The sequence below is a fragment of the Alternaria conjuncta genome (genome assembly GCF_024043145.1).
Source record: "Alternaria conjuncta strain BMP 0040 chromosome Unknown scaffold_27, whole genome shotgun sequence".
Taxonomy (NCBI): domain Eukaryota; kingdom Fungi; phylum Ascomycota; class Dothideomycetes; order Pleosporales; family Pleosporaceae; genus Alternaria; species Alternaria conjuncta.
The window spans coordinates 43,405-59,552 of NW_026250116.1; the positions used below are offsets into that span (position 1 = coordinate 43,405).

The 16,148-nt window shown below is 54.5% G+C and overlaps 8 protein-coding genes across 8 annotated transcripts; 4 read left to right on the plus strand and 4 right to left on the minus strand.

Annotated features, from left to right (window-relative positions):
- Positions 1-561: 561 nt before the first annotated feature.
- Positions 562-3,868, minus strand: J4E85_010842 (uncharacterized protein; the record flags this gene model as incomplete). The annotated part of the gene is made up of 2 exons (XM_051475046.1): positions 562-3,656; positions 3,754-3,868. The coding sequence occupies 2 exons, from the start codon at positions 3,866-3,868 to the stop codon at positions 562-564; spliced, it is 3,210 nt and encodes a 1,069-aa protein (XP_051321072.1).
- Positions 3,869-4,739: 871 nt separating this feature from the next.
- Positions 4,740-5,438, minus strand: J4E85_010843 (uncharacterized protein; the record flags this gene model as incomplete). Its single annotated transcript, XM_051475047.1, has 1 exon — positions 4,740-5,438. One exon carries the CDS (start codon positions 5,436-5,438, stop codon positions 4,740-4,742), a length of 699 nt encoding a protein of 232 aa, XP_051321073.1.
- Positions 5,439-6,677: 1,239 nt separating this feature from the next.
- J4E85_010844 (uncharacterized protein) lies at positions 6,678-7,400 on the minus strand (the record flags this gene model as incomplete). The annotated part of the gene is made up of 1 exon (XM_051475048.1): positions 6,678-7,400. The coding sequence occupies one exon, from the start codon at positions 7,398-7,400 to the stop codon at positions 6,678-6,680; it is 723 nt and encodes a 240-aa protein (XP_051321074.1).
- Positions 7,401-7,754: 354 nt separating this feature from the next.
- On the minus strand, positions 7,755-8,384 carry J4E85_010845 (uncharacterized protein; the record flags this gene model as incomplete). The annotated part of the gene is made up of 1 exon (XM_051475049.1): positions 7,755-8,384. The coding sequence occupies one exon, from the start codon at positions 8,382-8,384 to the stop codon at positions 7,755-7,757; it is 630 nt and encodes a 209-aa protein (XP_051321075.1).
- Positions 8,385-8,884: 500 nt separating this feature from the next.
- Positions 8,885-11,461, plus strand: NPR3 (Nitrogen permease regulator 3; the record flags this gene model as incomplete). Its single annotated transcript, XM_051475050.1, has 1 exon — positions 8,885-11,461. One exon carries the CDS (start codon positions 8,885-8,887, stop codon positions 11,459-11,461), a length of 2,577 nt encoding a protein of 858 aa, XP_051321076.1.
- Positions 11,462-12,079: 618 nt separating this feature from the next.
- J4E85_010847 (uncharacterized protein) lies at positions 12,080-12,550 on the plus strand (the record flags this gene model as incomplete). The annotated part of the gene is made up of 2 exons (XM_051475051.1): positions 12,080-12,426; positions 12,490-12,550. The coding sequence occupies 2 exons, from the start codon at positions 12,080-12,082 to the stop codon at positions 12,548-12,550; spliced, it is 408 nt and encodes a 135-aa protein (XP_051321077.1).
- An 867-nt stretch (positions 12,551-13,417) lies between these two features.
- Positions 13,418-13,972, plus strand: J4E85_010848 (uncharacterized protein; the record flags this gene model as incomplete). Its single annotated transcript, XM_051475052.1, has 2 exons — positions 13,418-13,541; positions 13,617-13,972. The coding sequence occupies 2 exons, from the start codon at positions 13,418-13,420 to the stop codon at positions 13,970-13,972; spliced, it is 480 nt and encodes a 159-aa protein (XP_051321078.1).
- A 510-nt stretch (positions 13,973-14,482) lies between these two features.
- Positions 14,483-15,248, plus strand: COX19 (Cytochrome c oxidase assembly protein cox19; the record flags this gene model as incomplete). The annotated part of the gene is made up of 4 exons (XM_051475053.1): positions 14,483-14,535; positions 14,653-14,687; positions 14,803-14,917; positions 15,119-15,248. 4 exons carry the CDS (start codon positions 14,483-14,485, stop codon positions 15,246-15,248), a joined length of 333 nt encoding a protein of 110 aa, XP_051321079.1.
- Positions 15,249-16,148: the final 900 nt, after the last annotated feature.

A 16,148-nucleotide genomic window follows, 5' to 3' on the forward strand; every position in this document is an offset into this window, starting at 1 on the left:
TTACTTCCAGAGAGATTGGGAGAGCTCGAAGAGATGGCCAGAAAACTGAGGAAAGCCCCTCATCTTGCGTGCGACAAGCAACGCGATGAGGCCACCGGTTCTACCGCGGCAAGCCATCGTGTCAGCGGCGCATTCCACCTATTGCGTACGTCTTGGCGATGGTATGAAGCCTTTCGGAGTGTTGTCGGACATGGCAGCTGCATCGATGTGGCAGGTGATCATCTGATTAGATTCGATCAGATTAGATTAGACCGGGATCACCCGCAGCTGATTCGTTCATAGCTCCTCCACGCTGCAAGATGCGCAAAACTCTGCGCCTTGGCTGGGCGGACGACAAGCTTCGTTCAGCTAGTAAGAGTGGGATGTCGAGACTTTGCGCGATATCGTGACATGATGCCAAGATGAAGTAACCGGCGTGGAGATGGGTGTTGAGACATGAAGGTGAGTGAAGGTGTGGCGCAGACTTTGGTGGGGGAGGTAAGTGGGGCACGGTGCAAGTAGAACGCGTGCGCGTCATTCGGGTGTAGACTCTTTTGCTCTTCTACAGTATAGTATCTACGCCTACTCGAACACGTCGGTAGCGAACCTCTCATTCCTGAGCCCCTCAAACCACTCCCTCGCCTTCGCGTCATCCGCCTCCCGCCCCTCCTTCTCCTTCAACCGCTCCTTCGCGATCCGAATCAGCGTCTCCTGCACGCCGTCGCCCACGCCGCGCGAGCCGCATACAAAGAGCTTCGCGCCCGCCTCGAACTGCTCGATGACGTCGGCGCGATCGTGGTAGACACGGTCTTGGACGTACTTGCAGCCAAGCGACTCGTCTGCCTTGCGCGAGAAGGCGAGGCGGAGTGAGACGGCGCCCATGTCTTCCCAGCGCTTGAGTAGGTCGGCATACATGAGATCCGTGGTTGGCGAGCGGCAGCCGTAGAAGAGGATGGCGGGCGCTAGCTTGCGGCCGGCAGCGATCTGGGCGGCGCGCTCTTGGATGAAGCCGCGGAAGGGGGCGATACCGGTGCCGGCTGCCATCATGATGACAGGGACGCTCTTGGAGTCCTTGGGTAGGTGGAAGGCCTTGTGCGATGGGCGCACGCTGACATGCAGCCTGTCGCCCGGCGCGAGGTTCGCGAGATAGTTAGTAGCCACACCCACGTATTGGCCTTGACCGCTGAGGGCGGGCTGGTTGACAACAGAGTATGTGAGGGTAACGTTGTTCGGGTTCCACAGAGGCGACGACGAGATGGAGTATTGGCGCACGCGCATCGGTGGTTGCATCTTCAGGAAGATACCGAGTGGCAGCTTAGTCGAGGGGAACCGCTCGAGGAGATCAAGCACCGACACACGTTTGGCTGTGATCTCAGAGCTGAAGTCTTCATCCGCGAGACGCGCCAGCTCCTTCTTATCGTCTTCGTCACGTGTAGTTTCAACAAGTGCCAGTACATTACGCTTGCTGGCAGGTTGAGCGAGTTCTACGTACGCGCCAAGGACATCGATAGCACTGACGGGTGTATCTGTAGGCAGCGTGGTGGGGCCAGCTGAGGAGATAGTGAGCATTGAATCCCAGCTCAACCCGAAGTGTCGCATCGCGCGCTGGATGTTCTCCTTGGGGTTCAAAGGCAGAATAGCCAAGTAGTCGCCCGCTGAGTATGTCATGTCCGAGGGGAGGCTGATCTCGATGTGCCTCTTCTGCGTGGCATCTTGGCCGGAGAGGACCTCGATCTCCTCCACACGAGCCTCACGAACATCTTGACGTAGCGTAGATGACCTGGGAGCGGTGACTTCGACGTCGAGTGTTGTCTCCAACGAGCCTTCGCCATCGGCCTCTGATGATCCGTACTTCTCGCGCATGGCAGGCCACAATACTTGGTCCTCCCATGTCTCAAAGTCGGTGAAGATGTCTCCTGATGAAGCGTCGGTGCTACCCATCGAGACCATCTTAGTCGCGCCTCTTTCTTCGAGAGTAGCGTCCAGGTACTTGGGAATCTTGTGGAATGTCTTCGCCCAGTCTTTGTGACCGCATCCGAAGACGGCATACGAGACATTCTCCAGCTCTTTACCCTTGAGAGTACCGATCCAGTTGACAAAGTGTGCGGCGTTATCGGTAGGTGCGCCCTCGTAGGATGCGGTGATGATGACAACGGGCTTGTCGGTGGGGATGCTCTCGCGCACCGCATCCAGAGTGTCCACAACTTCCGCGTTGAAGCCATGGTTTGCGGCGTCGCCAGCAAGGCGGTTAGCAAGCGCTTCGCATGTTCCGGTGTTGGAGCCGTAGTAAATAGCCATAGGCTTGCCCTTGGTGGTCTTCTCTTTCCTGACAGCGGGTGCGCCATTCACTGGAGGTGGGTCGTTGAGCGTAGCCGATGCCAGCGAGCGCTCGAGCGATGTCGCGGAGATTCCGTTGCGGAGATGCGCGCGCATGTAGAAGTCTTTGGGCTTGATCGTGAGCGTCTGCTTGATCTGGAGTTGGTACGACGCGTCTTCCATGGTGAAGTTGAAGTTCTGGAGAAGAATTGCAAGCACCAAAAGGGCCTCTTGCCAGGCGAATGGCCTTCCAATGCAGGCTCGCATGCCGTTGCCAAAGGGCTTCCAGCAGTTGGGGAACTCTCTGTTGCGTCGCTCAAACTCAGCATCAAGCATTCGCTCAGGTCGGAATTCCTCGGCATCCTCACCGTATGCGACCGGATCGCGGTGCACCATCGGGAACAACGCAACGAGAGGAACGCCTGCTTTGACTGCATACTTTCCTCCAATCGTAGTGTCTTCTTTGGCAGTCATTCCGACCGAAGGCGCAGTGGGTTGGAGACGAAGAGCCTCGCGGAGCACAGCGTTCAAGTAGGGAAGCTTCGTCAAGTGGTCAACAGTGATAGGGCCCTTTCCAATCACATCATCGACTTCCTGTTGCGCCTTCTCATACGCCTGAGGGTTCTTGAGAAGGTAGTAGAAGGTGAACGACAGCAAGCCCGATGTTGTCTCATGCCCAGCAATCAAGAAGGTGATCATGTTGTCAATGACGTTCTCGTCCGTCATCTTCTTGCCAGTCTTGGAGTCGACACCGTTCAACATGCCGTTCAGTAAGTCTTTCTTATCAGTCGGATTCTCTCTCCTCGTCTTGATGACGTCCAGACTGGTCTTGCGGAGCAGTTCGATGTCTTTCCAGTACTTTTGCGACTCGGCACCGTAGAACATCTGCGAGATGGGGTCTCGCCTTGCGCGGTCTCCGCTGGTCTTGAGGAAGTCGGCCATGGCATCGACGAACGGGTGCATCTTTTGGTAATAGTAGGAGTTGAAACGGTAGTCCATGGCGCAAAGGGCGATGGTGTCGAGAGTCAGCCGGGTGAAGTCGTCCGTGACGTGTATGGTGTGCTCAGGGCCGTGTCTTGCCCACTTCATGACGAGCTGCGACGCAATGTCGTGCATCTCGTTGAACATGTTGCGAATGGCGAGCGGGCCGAGTTGAGGAAGCAGAACGCGATGCGCAATACCCCAGTTCTCTTCTTGTGGTCCGTAGGATGTGAACAAGCCATCGTGGACACCGTTGCGGACCTGTTCTAGTGATGCCGCTATGATCTTCGAGAACCGCTCCTCGTTACAGATCTCGTCCATGTGAGCTTGGTTTGCGATGACGACACGCTCGCCGCCAAGGTAGAACTTCCATATCGGGCCTGCACTCATTAGCTCTCGGCTCGCAGATTCGCATCTAAACTCAGTCCTTGTGCAAGGAGTGAACAGCAAGGTAGGTATAACAAGAGAATTACTAACCGTATTTCAGTGTCAGATTACACATAGACTGTATGGGATTTGTGGCATCGATGTCTGTGATGTTGCCAACGATGGGCAGGCCAGGAGGGCCGGGGATGGGTTCAAGCTCCGCCATGTTGAGGTACAAATAATAAAAGGAAGAAGGTGCAAGTCCAAAAAATCAAAGTAAACGCTCGTTGGTTGTTGAAGTCGATGTGTTGACCGTTGCTGGTGGTCGGACAGCCCGCTCTATCTATAACGTATCAGAAAGAAATTCACTCATGCCACGTCGTTTGCATAATGACGCACTGAAACAAACTGGACTCGTTCGCGCGCTCCGAATGCTACCTCCTTGACGCGTTGGGACCACTTTGTTGCTTGGAGAGCAAGATGCCTCGGTCGTCGTTGCGGAATGCGAGCACGCTGATTCGTTGGCCCTGTTTTAGGTAAGTCGCCCGTCGGAGGTTTTCACGTCGGAGGGCGGATGAATTGCGTCGGCCGAGCTAGAGGCTGAAGCACATGCAAATCCGCTGGACACGCGAGATGAGACGAGAATAGGCCCTGGGCGAGATGCGAAGTGTTGATGGGGCTTAAGAAGGTGCAGCTTGCGAGTCTCATTCCTGTGCAAGGACTGGAGGACCGACTTGGCATTAGATCTGCTTTCATTGGCTTGCGGGGACAAAGCGGTGGAATGATGCGCGTGGACCAAAGTCATCCGCTGGCATTCCGGCGATCAGGGTTTACGAGGGTTGACTACAACTTCGCAATGAGGACTTTATTGATCTCGTGAGGACGGTCTTGGGGTGGTAATCTTTCATAATCGAGCATTCATCATATCTAGGTATCATACAGCAAATCGAGCGGTAGAGGTTGTTGCACTACGAGACAACCTCACCTTGTCGAATCTTCGAATCTTCCAAAAGCAAATACACTAATCATCGGGGTGGTTGGCGCATTCCTCAAGTAAATGGTTCGGAATCGTCATGTCGCATGCTTTGGGACACCATCTACATGCGCATCACCAGCGCAGCGAAAGCTCCCAACGCCATTCCAGGTGTTGGCAACGACCACCTCCCAGCAGCAGCCTGCATATTCTCGAACGGGCTACCGTTGCCGTTGGCCGGCGGAGGATCTGTCTCTTCCGACCCCGATGCCGACGATGTCTGCGTAAAGGAGGCGCCTGGTGTCGGTACCGGAGCGGAAGGCTGGGCAGAGGGGCTAGGCGACGAGATCGTGGACACGGGCGTGCCACCAGCCACAGTCGACGTGATGATGCTGCCGGTGCTAATCTGCGTCGGGCCCATGACTATAGGCACGATTATCTGCAGCGTGTTGCCGTCGCCATCGGTCGACGTCTTTGTTATAGTCGTGCTGATTGCGCTGGTTAGATCAGCGCCAGCGTCGTCATGGTCGTTGGTTTGGGTTGTGGTGGTGGGCTTGGGTGCGGCGGGGGCGGGCTTGGTTGTTGGGGCTGCGTGCGTGGGTTTCGGAGGGTCGGCTGCGGCGGTGCTCGACACAGCGGCGTAGGCGTCTTCCACCACCTCAGCAGGTATCGTGCAGCCGATGGCATCGCAGTAGAGTTCTAGCGGTCCGAGGACCAGTTCGATGTCCGATTCGTCGGCTTTGCATGAGGATACCGCGCACGCGACTGCGCTGGAGAGGTACGAGGTGCTGCTCTCGCTGGTTTGACATATGCCTGGAGCCATATCAGTCTGTGATGCGGTGAAGTGTAATGGTGTTAAACTCACATTTCCTATAACTGCAGCCGTCGTCTGTGTTCCCAAAGCAGTCCCGCCAACACTGAGGGAGACTCTGCAGCCACCAGTCGCGATGCGCAGCAACACCCAGCGCGAAGACCTGCGCAAACAATAGCCATATCCCAAAAGACGCCCACATGATCATACAGTTCGTAACGAGCGACGGAGGTGAGTGTAGTGAGGCAAGACAACCTCAGGACTGCCGCCGCAGCCTTAAGGAGACGTCCATCCCTCTGCGCCTACCACTCTCGCGTCTGTACTCGGGAAGGTCGCATGGCGAGTGGCGTCTGCACCCTTTCCAGATCACCGTCAGCCGGAGCCAACCAGTTGCGTGGCATGGATCGTCGCCGTCATCGTGTTTCCCCCGCTTGTGTTTCAGGTCGGGTGCACATCCAGGCGAGGGGGGAACTCTGCTCGCCTGGCTTCTCACTCTCGTCGCAGACACGCATTGCAACATCATGCCTTATGATCGATTATCACTATTCATGGGGTGTCACTGCCGTACGGCCTCTCAACACCCAATCTTTGCGGCGTTCTCGATTGCGACATGATGTGCGTCGAGGCTGAAGGTGGCGACTTCTGCACCGTCGTTTTTACTCGTATCGACAACTCCAGCTGTCAATATTTCGATAAGGCGTCGTTGCGGTGGAGCTGGAGAGTTGATCACTTACCCCATAGTATTTCACCTCACGTACAGCAAGATGTGATACGGGAATACGACATCCCCGGCTATGCTACCGCTCATAGCGTTGTCCCTGATGGCATTTGCGGTAGCTGAAGTCAAAAGTGGCCTCACGGACCTCCTGGTGTCCAGTCATTACACACGTCAATATCTTCTCCTGAAGGAACGATCGCGACGATTTCACCAGACTTGATACTTGCGACTTCAACCAGCGCTCCGATGGCTTTCATACAAATAAGGAGAAGAGGCACGTCTGCGGGTGTGTACTTCAAGTCGAGTAGCAGACATTGCTCATTCAGGAAAAAGCAGGCCTGACATGGCACTTTTTGTGTCGTAATCCATCGCGCCGTTTATGCGACAACGTCAAATACACTCTCGGGTTACCACAATCGTGGTGATATTGCATCCTGTTGACTTCGATATCCCTGGCGCAATTTCTCGATTCTATATCGTTCCTATTTTACTAGATTCGTGGTTCTTAGCAGTCCATTCAATGCTACATTACCTCATCCCCTCGTCTTCAGCCTCTTCATCACGAAATCCGGAGGCGCCGGTCTGCTCGCCTTCTTAAACACCTCTTCCCACAAGTCATCGAGTTTACCCTTCATCTGCACATATTCATCCTGCCTCACCCAAACCGCATACTCAATCACTCTCAAAAACGTTCTTTCCCCTCTCAGCAGAGCATGTCTACTCAGCTGAAGTGGCACAGCCCAATGCTCCAAATTGACCCAATCGTGAACAAGAAACTTGTACGCCGTGTGCACCGCTATCGCAACAAGCGTTGCATCACTCATCTCTGGGTGATAACACGACCTGGAAGTGGAATAGGGTATAGGGACAGTAGTGATAAGACCACTTGCATCCGGATCTGAGATCGCGTATTCGTACTTACGCTCGTCTTCACGCTGGGATGTGGAAGAAGACGCTGCGCGATAGCGGAGCAGTAGACATAAGGCGAGAGGTATGGTATCTGGACTTGCGTGATCAGCTTTGTCAAAGCCCATGTTGAGGAATTGGAGCAGGCCTTGGCACACGGTTGTCATGAACTGCGTGGGGCGTAGAGCGTCGCTGTTGGGGTTGATGTGTTGGGGTTTGCCGCTGTCCGTTGACGATAGACGGAGCGTAGACTCTACGACGTTGAGTGGGGCATGTAGGATGAATGTGCTGAGACGAGCGAGGAAGGAAGCGGTGTAAGGCTGAGGCGGGACGAGGTAGTGTTCGACCATGTTGAAAGACGCTTGTGGAGTCATGTCGATCAGACGCGGGTATCTTGTTAGGAAAGGCTGCAAGTCACTACATGCTCATAGGAAAGAAAACGAGACTAGAATAAAACGCATTCCCTGAGGGCATACGCGAGTCGTGTTGTGAAAGCAGGGTCGTGAATCTGCACTATGGCAATATATACTATTGACTAAGGTATATCAGGCCTGCTGGCTGTGACAATGTTCTCACAACACACCTCGGCTCTGCGCTGTCTCAATGTCGCACGAGGGCGCGCTTGCAAGACACCTAATCATGATCAGATCCTAGTTATATTGTCACTACATCGAGTCTCGATATCCAGGAGTGCGTTCTATCTGTCAAAAGAAAACGTCATCCTGATCTTCAAGCAACATCTCCCAAACGATCTCGAACCTGCCCACAAACTCCTTGAAGTCAGCCTCATGTACCCACGTCCTAAAGTCCAGGTCCTTCAAGAACGCAATCTCAGCGCTCTGAAGGTCTGCATACTGTCTACCCATGACATCGGCCCACGCCTTCGGCGATACCCTACTGTCGCAAAGATTTCCATACGCAGTCTTGATGGCTGCAGCCAGCCTGAGACTCTCCTCGTGCGTCTGCGAGTGGCATACCCCATCGCGCGTCAAAACTCTGAACTTCAGAAGGAGGAAAAGCGCGCAAGGGATCACGTCCTTACTTACAGCCCATCTTTGACTTCCACTCCTTAGCCAGTTTGATACGCGCGCGCACGTTCTGGTCATCAGGTAGCCGGGCTCGATTCGTAGATCTGATGGGTTGATAAGGGCGAGGAGGGCTCTGAGATCGGCTTCAGTCGCGGCGGACATGATGTTGTATAGAAGATCCGGGGGTACACTGGTGATGAAGCCTGCGAGTTTGGTCAAGTCCTCGTCTAAGTAGTATTGTGTGATGTCTGCGGTGGGCACACTGCCTGGATTTGTACGCGGGGTATATGGAGGTGAGGTCCGCATGGTTGAGATTTCCTCAATGTTCTAGTGGCCCGTCGCTATGTGATCAGACTGTACTAGGCGACCTGAACTGGCTGGGAGAACTTGTTACGTGCGTTAAGCATTGACTGCCTTACTTTAGTATTCTAGAAAGCCCTTGTGCGATCTTAGGTCATTGTATACTGAACCCACTCACGAACATGCACAGTGCAACCTAGACTCTTCTTTCGTCGAACAAGACGACGATAGCCATTAGCAGAATGGTCAAGCCCGATACCTATGCCTTTCCTGCTCCTTGTCGCTCGATGTAGTCCCGTGAAGGACGTCTTCGAGTCCATTATTCACCGGGATCGCTCACCACCATGACATCGTTGGCGCATTGACGTTACTCTGTCGGGGTCTCACCTTGGCCTGCAAAGTGCTGGGTTGATGGATGGTTGTCGATGCGCCTTTTCTCGAAGATGGGTGAAAGAGCTGTCTGCTTCGGGCTAGATCTCCCGGGGCTCCGCAGCTTCTTTCCCCGCATGCTGCACCTGCCCGTCCTCCACTCCCCAATGGCTGTCCCGCTGCCACCTGCTTCCAACCTCCACGCCATCCTCCTCGTCACCAAGTCGCGGTCGCTCGGCCCCCGACTCGTCTTCCACTATCCACCGCTGTCACCTTCAGCAGCCGCACTCGCCGCCGCGAAAGATCCGGCTTGGTTTCGGCACGACACGTCAACAGCCAGCGTCGATTCGCGCAGCTCCGACAGCGAATGGGACAGCAGCACCGACTCGGACGACGACAATGACATCGAGATAGGCAGTCGCACCAGCGGCGGTCGCGCATCGGGGAGGACCCTGACCGGCCGCGTGAGCGACAAGTCCAAGCTGGGATCGGGGCTATGGGGCAAGCAGGAGACAATCGACGAGGAGGATGCCGACGACGACAATGACCAGGACGGTAATGGACATCGAGGCAAGGGCGGAGATCACGACTGGGATACCGTGCTGGGCTTCAAGATGGATGCGCTGGAGAAGATGCTGAGCCCGAGCAAAGAATACAACAAGAGGCGCTTCGAGCTTGGCGTTGAGAGCATCGTCTTTCTCGGCGCGCCCATGTTTGTAAGGGACGACGGGCTCTGGAAGAAGGCGAAGCGGAAGAAGAAGAAGCGCTCTGACCAGCAGAAGCTTGAGGACGGCGATCTGGTCAGGAATCTCACGAACGCAAGCGACGACGACGACGCGAATTCCCCCCAACCGTCGAATGAACCCGTCCCAGGATTCGAGCCAGGCTACGGCCACGACTCCATGTCGAGCGGACCGTCAGAGGCTGGATCAGATGCACGCAGCAACTCGACGAGCCTTGACATCAACAACCCAGACATGACCATGTTCAACGTCGTCTTCGTGCTGAACCCGCCTGCGCTGGAATACCAACAACGCGTCAAGGAGATGTACGAAAACGTTACGCGCAAGTACGCCAAAGCACTCAAATACGAGGAGGCGCGCTTCCAGTACGTATGGAAGGAATCCAAGCGCATCATCGACATCAAGCAGCGCGCCAAGGAGACGAACGAGTCTTTGACGGCGACATGGCGTAAGATTGTCAGCACATCACCGCTTGCCAAATCTATCGCTATAATGTTCGACGCGATATCGCACGACAAGATAGCCCATATTCACTTCGATGCGACGTTCAACACATCCTTTCAGATCCCACAAGCCGATTCCACTCCCTACCTCCCCACCGCCATCGAACCCCAGATGCCAGGCCTGTGGCTTACGACCTCGAACGTCATACTTGAAGACGATGATGCGCCTATGACACAGCATGCTGCCTTGCTGCTTTTGGAGGATGCCGAAGTGCTGATCAAAGACCTAGGCGGTGACACTGGTGGCAACGCCGCAGCCATCGCATTCTACATACGCAACATCATACCCACCAAGTCGCTGCTTAAGATATCGAAGAAACACAATATATCCGCGCACGATATGGAGTACATTGCAAGCCATCTTGTCTACTGGCGGCGGGCACGTCTCGTCGCTCCGCTATCACCACGCGACACGTACATCGTCAGTCCAAACGCCGACATGACTGTTCTCCCAGCTGCGATATCAGTATATGCGCAGCGCTTCCCCACTCTACCCACGCTGCCTAAAGTACTGAGCATGCTCTCCGGTACACCTCGGCCGTACAGGAACTTCATACCCACCGCCGAACATCGCGAAGCCTACATGGAGATTCTAGCGTGGCTCATGCGCGGCGGTTGGGTGACCCAGTTGCGCACATTCGCTTGGGTGCGCGTAACGCCGGAAATCAAAGCGCAAGTCGCAGCAGAGATGGAGCGCGAAGAGCGCATCAAGAAAGCTGAAGAGGCGCGCAGAGAGTTGATGAGCGACAACGATTCGGTGGCGGATAGTCTCCTCTCCGACAAGCGGAGCAGCTTGCTTTCGCTAAACTCTGCGAGGACTTCATCGCCCTTGCGCCGCACGCGCAGAGATGCGGACGAGGAGATGGAGAGCAGTACGATACTGAGCCCACGACTCGGATCAACCGCCATGTCGCGCAGCGTTTCTGCACGCACGAGTTCTGACGCCGGGAGTACGAGCAGTCAGCGCACGACGATTGCGCTTACGCCATCACAGAGAGCGGAGTCGCCATCTCATCTTGGGCTTCGGGATGTTAAGCCCCATCGCCCGTCGCCTCTACATCTCAAGCCAACCTCCCCATCTCCATCGCGCAACTCGATAGTCTCGCCCACATCTCCGGTAGAGAAGCTGGCCCCACCCGACCCATCGTCCTTCGCACCCACCACCATCCTATCTCCGCAAAAAGCATCGTCGATAGAAGCGCGGTGGCTCGATAAGATCGCTCAGACATTCGAAGAGACGGCGATCATCTCAACGAATCCCAGTCCGCCGAAACACGCAGATGGCGCGCTGGGTGGCATAACTGGTAAAGAACTGCGAGAGAGCTGGCCCATGCTGCTCAGGCATCTAGATGGTAAGCATGCGATCGAGGATGTGTCGGCTAGAGAGGGCATTAAGCGGAAGCGGGTCGCGGTGCTGTTCAATGCGGTCAAGGAGAGAGGCTGGCTGGTTATTGCGCGGCATTGGTGAGTCGGTGGATGATGTGGTGGTAATGCTTGATTCGATACCCGTGTTTTGGTTGGCTTTGAACCGTAGTTCTCTCAACCCACATCATTTCAGAGACAAGAGCCTACACACTAGGAGCCTACGTTGACCTGAGGCTGGCTACTTTGCGCGTTTTTATCTTGATGTAGGCTGCAGGCCACACTCAGTTCAAAGAAAGGAGTGGACACCCTGGCGACTACGTTGACGTTGGGTCATCTACTTTGCATGTTTTCAACTTGATGTAGGCTGCAGGCCTCTCTACCTTTTTGCTTGCACAATGCGAACCCTCTGGTTCTTTCGCGCAACATCATGCTCGCTTGAACCATAGTTATGGGATCCATATCCAGCGGTACTATAGGTACTTCCCGAAATCCCATGGTCGAGCCTCAAGTATTCCTCTTCGGTATTGATAATCCTCAATACTCAACCATGGCTTGACTTTTCGTGGGAACTTCTGCGCATGCCAATGCTTCATATATAACACATCCCTCCTCTATCTTCTCTCTTACATCTTACCATCTACGAAAGCAAAGTCTACTTCACAACAGCTTTCCGCACCACTTCTGAGTCAAACTACTACTACCAAACCAAACCACAACCAAAATGCGCGGCCTGTTCATCGCCTTCCCCTTGGCCCTAGCCTCCGTTGCCATCGCCGGCCCCATTTCGATCCCGACGTCTACGGCGCCGTCAACGCCTGACTTCACGGCGATGCCGCGCATGACCGCTGCCTCTGCCGCCGTCGCCGCTCCTCCTGCTCCCACTACCACCACCGCCGCCCCCATCGTCACCGCCCACACGACGCTCATAACCATGGCGTCTGACCTCGAGCCCCGCAAGCACAAGAACAACCACCACCAGCATGACAAGGACCACTACGGCTACGGCGGGTGCTCCGAGTACTGGGACGGGCGGTTGATTACGAATTGTCCGAGTGTTATTGCTACTACGTGAGTTCCGAAGCTAAACATAGTATCCTTCATCGAATTCAAAAGCTAACGAGACATGTGTAGACTTGACTACCATGGTACGCATCCGCTCATGACTCTGGAAGGTGGCAGGCCTGAATCCTGATTGCGAGGGCACGTATGGGGGGTATGAGAATTGGGAGGGGCGGCATGGGGGGAAGAAGACTATGGTGTGATGGGCTGCTTCTGTGAATCCCTATGGATGCCAGTCGGTACTGTACTAGATAACGGGGTATTTAGGGTTAGTTGCGAGGTTATTGGTTCTGTTGGGTTTCTGTATTCGCGTTATTTCAATTTGACTTCGCGATGTTGGTTGCTTCGCTTGATACTCACAACGATGTGTGTAATTGCTGATATTCCGTGACTGAACGCCACAATACGGCTCGTTGATACCCATCTTACGATGAGAGGCCGAGTATTCTATGCCTCCACGAGGTTCTCACTCGAAGTAAAAGTGCTGCCTGTCGGATACGACGATGTGATTGCATGCCACGGTCAGGCTACTCTTGACAATGTAGGACCTGCGCTCACCGATCGCGTGTTGGTTGGTCGCACAAAGATAACCCATCGCTACTAAACGCGATCAAGGTATGCGCGATGTCCTGCATGAATGAGCCGAACCAGCAAACATGTCGAGGGGAGGTTTAGGTGGAAGGAGAGTGAAGAAAACTACACCCGTGGTAGCCAGCGCCAAACTTCCCGACTCTTTCAAAACCAGTGTCCGTGACTGGCCCGCTCCAGCGCATCGTGCAGGAAGTTGCTCGATTATGAAATGCTGGAGTGCGATTCGCCGTGAACTGAAGTTTGGATACCCGGTACCAAGGAAACATCGGGCCACATTGTGAGATAAAATCTCTGTGTCTTCATGTCTTCGCTTTTCTGAAACACATACTCTCTTATAAAGTGTCTTCACGGCTGCATTTCATACCCAACCATATCAAGACCAAAACCAACAAGGCGTTTTCTCAACACCATGAAGCTCACCACCATCCTGGCTGCAGTCGCTGGCCTCTTCGCCGCTTCCGCTGTCGCACACGAGCAATGGGTCTACAACGACCACCGCAGGCCTCGTGCGCAAGGCGCAGTTCCGAAGTTAGGTATGTATCTTCTGCCGATAGCATGAGCTATCATCGCGGATCCGCAACCTATTATGCTAACCCCCCTCTCAATAGCAGACGACTACGTCCAAACAGCAGAGGACAAGTCTCTTTGCGCCCGCTGGGACGGACCCCGCTGCCTCGACGACGAGGAAGGCCCCAACATCTTCGACGAGGAAGAGCGTAAACGCCAGGAACTTCAAAGTCCCGAGGAGAAGCGAGAGGAGGCCCTCCGGGAGTTGGAGAAGATACAGAAGGTCTGGGAGGGATACCACGCGGAGATGCGGAATCTCAAGATGATGGAGAAAATCTACGACGGGTTCAATGCGCAGTTGGATCACCTTGAGAAGGTGGCAAAGCTTAAATTCGGCAAGAACGCAAAGACTTCTGAGTCTGAGGATGGCGATGAGGGGGCCGAGGAGATGTTGTAGATGGGGACGACTGAGAGGGTTGTGGTGGCTTGAGATACGCGCTGGGTATGTGTTGTTGGACGGGCCATCGAGCCAGATTGCGCACGCGTACAGGTTATCCTTCTGAGTATCGACGTAGACATGGCACATGGAAGCAGATCGAAATTGACCGTCGCACAACGAATTGAACTTGATCACGATAGTTTGGCTTCAGAATGCACAATCTCAAAGACCAAGCCCAACCTAGGACCAGACCGCAGTCTGAGTCAAAGGCGCACTCTATTCTTTCAGAATGCAAGTGTAGTGGAGAAGTCGTGATGTCGACCTGCCCTGCAGCGCGATGCGCAGGGCACGTCATCCCGAGGTTGCAGCACTGGCCACCGAACGAGGCCGATCGCGCTAACTTTATCCAACCCTCCCTCACTCCATCACAGTCACCACTACACTTCCCTACGACCACCGAGCCCGATTACTACGCCACGGACTCCCGATACCTATTCCATTGAACAATTCAGCAACTTCCCGACCGCTATGAGCAACTTTGGAGGCGCCGGACTTGGGCAAAAGGTCCAGAAGCCGAATCCGTGAGTTCTTCCCTCCATGCGCGCATGCATGTCTCGTTTCGACCCTTGGGTATTCCGACCACATGGCTGCCTCTTCCCATCTTGCAAATCCTCGTGCTAACAATTGTTTCACTTCAGGCCAGAGCGTGGCTCATTCCCTCTCGACCACGACGGTACGCTTCCCGAACTTTGACTTTTACTTCCGCATCATACCGTATCGGCGTAAGCATCTCGACGCCACGCCGCTATTGCTATCTATAAGCGCAAATCGCTTACACTAAATCCCAGGGGAATGCAAGGACATCATGCTCTCGTACCTCCGATGCATCAAGTCGCATCGTGGGACCAACGACCCTGAGTGCCGCGGCCTCTCCAAGTCATACCTCTCTTGTCGCATGGACCGGTACGTACCATTTCCCATATTACTTCGATTAGCCATTGCTGTACTGTCGTGCAAACATACTGCGCCGCCTATCTTCCCATTAGCTTTCCATGCCATTCTGTCGTTCCATTTCGGCAGCATCTGCGGAATCGCGCCCTTTCTTGTCGCTTTACCATTCTTTCCATATGATGAGCACATGGCTGACTGTTATCGCGGTATTAGAAATCTGATGGCTCCGGATTCGTTCAAGAACCTCGGCTTCGGTGAAGACAGTGACGGCCCTGTTACCACCGCCGCAAACGCATCTCAGCCATCGCAACCCAACGGCCAAAACAAACCTCGCGGAGCTTAGGATACTGAGTTGTTATTCGTGAAGGATGCGGTCCTCGTGGTCAGCCGCTCGGCAGCATCCGAAGAACGTGGCCTCACATAGACCCCTCGGAATACGTCTCCACTCTTCTTTCCGAAAATCTTCGACGTGCCAAATGACGCACATGCGCATGTGTGAGCACGCCCCAAGCGCGCCCTGCATCGAGACTGCAGATTCGACAGGTGACATTGAGAGTCTGCCCTGGACCAAACCGGCAAAGCATATAGTGAGACAAGGGGGATGATCGGATCGGCGGCATTGGCACCCATCTCCACGAAAGGCACAAATACAAGCAACTCGGATACAACAAGGAAAGCCCATGACAGCTTCGCAGATGCTGTAAACACCGAGGATACTGGTGATACCCGGGCGCGCCACAACAGATGCGATGAAAGACAAGGCAGTGCAGATAACACAGCAGACTTATCTGAATCACATCGTTCTTTGTAGAACCTCGATAAGATAGCGGCGCAAATACACCTTGTTCACCGCTACACATCCCCATCGATCACCATCCCTCGTCATCCTGCCGTCGTAACCGTCAGACCCGATCTTCAACCGAGACCTGCAAGTCATCCCCCGCGAACCTAGATCTAGGAAACGGCGTTGCGCTGCAGATCGGGGGGTGTAACCGTCGTACAGCCGGCTAGCTGACACTGCCGATGGAGGCACGATGACTTACTCAATACCCTTCTTCCCTGCTGAAATGTCCGGCTATCTGAACATGTGCGATGCGCATCTTTGGTAGCGCTATGAGCACTTTGTTTTAGCGCTACTGCTGTTTCTGTCGCTGAAACAGTGTGGTTGTGTCTACGGGGGGTTCGTGTTGTGACGTCGGTGGCAGATGGGCTTCTCACTTTCCTGGGGGAGGGGGTGAGAGAC